This window comes from Pelmatolapia mariae, linkage group LG18 (genome assembly GCF_036321145.2).
Source record: "Pelmatolapia mariae isolate MD_Pm_ZW linkage group LG18, Pm_UMD_F_2, whole genome shotgun sequence".
NCBI classification, from domain to species: Eukaryota; Metazoa; Chordata; class Actinopteri; order Cichliformes; family Cichlidae; genus Pelmatolapia; species Pelmatolapia mariae.
Genome location: NC_086243.1, coordinates 6,530,110 through 6,533,027, shown reverse-complemented (window position 1 = coordinate 6,533,027; position 2,918 = coordinate 6,530,110). Strand labels below are relative to the sequence as shown.

The 2,918-nt window shown below is 45.6% G+C and overlaps 1 protein-coding gene across 1 annotated transcript; it reads right to left on the bottom strand.

Annotated features, from left to right (window-relative positions):
• Nucleotides 1–215: 215 nt before the first annotated feature.
• On the bottom strand, nucleotides 216–2,190 carry klf17 (Kruppel like factor 17). Its single transcript, XM_063462650.1, is given in 3 exon segments — nucleotides 216–725; nucleotides 846–1,979; nucleotides 2,127–2,190. Coding segments are annotated over 3 exon segments (1,374 nt in total). The 3' UTR covers nucleotides 216–549.
• Nucleotides 2,191–2,918: the final 728 nt, after the last annotated feature.

Here is a 2,918-nt window from a genome sequence, read left to right as displayed (position 1 = left end):
TCCTATAAACAATCTTTAGTACCTGAATCTTTGCTGAACCAAACTATAACGATCCACAGCAGTCTACAATGCTTAGCAAATGTTTACAATCTACGATAAGAAAACAGAATACAAAAAAAAGTCATTACCACCCTGACTGATTATAGTATCAAAGATACAAGATGTAAACATTACAAAAATACAAAAACTGCTCAGGATGAGCAAATAGGCCTGTGTAATTCTGGTAAGGCACTCACGTCAAGTCAATAACTTATTTTAGAGACAGTGTGAGAAAGTGTCTTAAATACTACTGAACTAGAATTTAGGCAGTGTTATACATGTATGCACAGATTCTGTATGTACAGTAACCACCAGAGGCACTTAATTTAGCAGTATATGATACAAGTGGTAATAAAAAAATAAAAGTGGAGTGGAAGGGGACAACTGCAACTGTCTGGGGGAAACAGTTCATGCTACACTGATTTTGGACAGTCCAGCAGGGAGAAACCAAGTCGGTCCTCTTCTGAGGGGTGGATTCCTATGGATGCAAGAGTCCAGAAGAACTGTGGCCTACATGTGCCTCTTCATGTGGAGAGCCAGGTGGTCTGAGCGGGAGAAGGCACGTTCGCAGAGGTGGCACTGGAAGGGTCTGTGTCCGGTGTGCTTTCTGAAGTGGCGGGTCAATTCGTCTGATCTGGCGAACTTCCAGCCACATCCTTCCCAGTTACAGTGGTAGGGCTTTTCACCTGAAATATGTAAACAGAAGCATATTAACATATTTTATATGACATGCTCACAAAACAAACAAACAAAAAAAAAAAAAAAGCAGAAGAAAACAAAAAGGCTATTAGATTTTAGATTCTCACCTGTATGTGTTCTCATGTGCGCTTTGAGATGGGAGCTCTTTGTGTAGGTCTTTCCACAGCCGGGGAACTCGCAGTTGTGCGTGGCTGCGCGTTTTCTAGCCCACGACCTGCGGGCTCGTTTCTGCTTCATGCACCCGGCCTCATCCTGCGAGTAAAACTCGAGCAGAACCGGAGAAGGAGAAGAGGGAGGAGTGAGCACCATCCCCTGCATCGACAGTGGATGCTGCTGCTGTTGCTGCTGGTGAACGTGGACTGGCTCTCTCTGCGCGTTGTAGTGTCCCTGAAACGATGGCACACCCTGGTGTGCGTAAATCGAGTGATATGGCGCGTTCATATATTGGCCCTGGAGATGGCTTTGATTACTGGGATGGTGAGAGCTCATTTGCGCATTTAAGTGGTAGTGTGCCGTTTGTCCGTGGGATGCAGAGTGCTGCATGGGATGCGCGCCGTGAGCCTGCAACCCACCATGAAATGCAGCCTGGTGGTGCGCAAAGGTTACTGGTTGCATTATGTTTTTCCCGTGAACGTGTTCCATAAAGTTCCCACCGCTGGCGGCCATCATGCAAGATGGACCCCCAGACTCGGTTTTGATTTTATATCCAAGCGGGATCGGTGCGGTGGCAGCTGGGCGGTGAAGGGGAGCCGATGGAATTGAAGCTGAATTCAAAGCTCGCAGTTCGGTGAATTCCCGGTCGTCTCTCTCCTTGCCTGCGCAGTCTGGTGAAGCATCAACCGGGTAACCTATCTCAGGCCTGAGAAGCTCCACCATAAGACTGTGAGCTGGGCTTGACTTTGCGACGTTTACAGTCCCGTGGCATCCCAGTTGAGAGGGAGGATGATCGCTGCACTCTGGCACAGAACCACCGCTGCAGCTTTCCGGCGAATCCGGGAGAGAATACATGCAGTTCTGCTGCTGCGTCGGCGGGATGTTCCCATTGCCGTCGCTGTCGCTTAGAGCATCGCGGCCGATAGTGTTGGACAAAATAAAATCGAGATCCAAAAACTTTCCCAGCTCGTCGTCATCTTTGGAGGGTAAAGCAGGAGAACGCACCATGTTGAACTCCACTTCCCACGGCGGGTTATTTGCGTCACCTGTTGCGCTGTTCTGCACACCCTCATCCACCTTTTAAAGATGTAAAGGAGCGCAAAATAAAAAAACCTCAGTTAGAAGAAATCCAAGCTGCATAGTCGATCAACACTGAGAAATAAATCTACAAACATATTATGATAACACACTAGAGTTACCACAATGTGCCATACTTAAATGTTCTCTACTTACATTATCCAGTCCTTTGAGACTCGGAAACGAGATTAAGGCAGGCATCACTGCTTCAGCCACAGCCATGTTGACCGTTTTTAAAACGAGTTTAAAACGCCGAAGTCCTGCAGATGCTGTCCTCCGCGCCCGTGTGCTCTCTGAGTGAAACCAGGATTCAGGATATGAGTAACAGCCTGACTGATGGACTTTTTATAGTGGTCTACTGTCGAGCATACGGAAGTGTGATTTAACCCCTCCTCTTGCGCGCACACACGTACACACCTCCCCCATCACCTGCACATTCACACAGCAAATAGTGCAAACAGGTTAAACCAAACACGGGTTCGTATCAGGTAACCGCTGCTATAAATGTAAAACAGAAAGAGGAAAACAAATAAGATGAATGAAAACTTAAATAAATTCCAAAACCGAAAATAATTCTTTTGATTGAATTGACTGGATTTTATAATTTTTGATTTAACGTGGTGAATATATTGGTTTGTTTTCACTCATCACAAATATGCTGGTAAATAATGACGAGGCTTGATAACAATAAAACTAACCTTTCTCACTGAGTTTGTAGGTTATTTATTTATTTATTCTTCAGCTTTCTGCGATGACTTTCATACCCGAACATAACATAAACGCGTGGAAAGGCATCGAGTTCACCTCTACAGCAGTAAATCTAGTGTATCTCCTAGGGGAAGCCGAACATTTCCCGTGAGGAAGCTACAGAGGGCAGCTTAGGAATGGAATTTTAACTCTGTGTATCAAATATTCCAAGATATATTTGGCATATATGCTTTGCTGAGGTG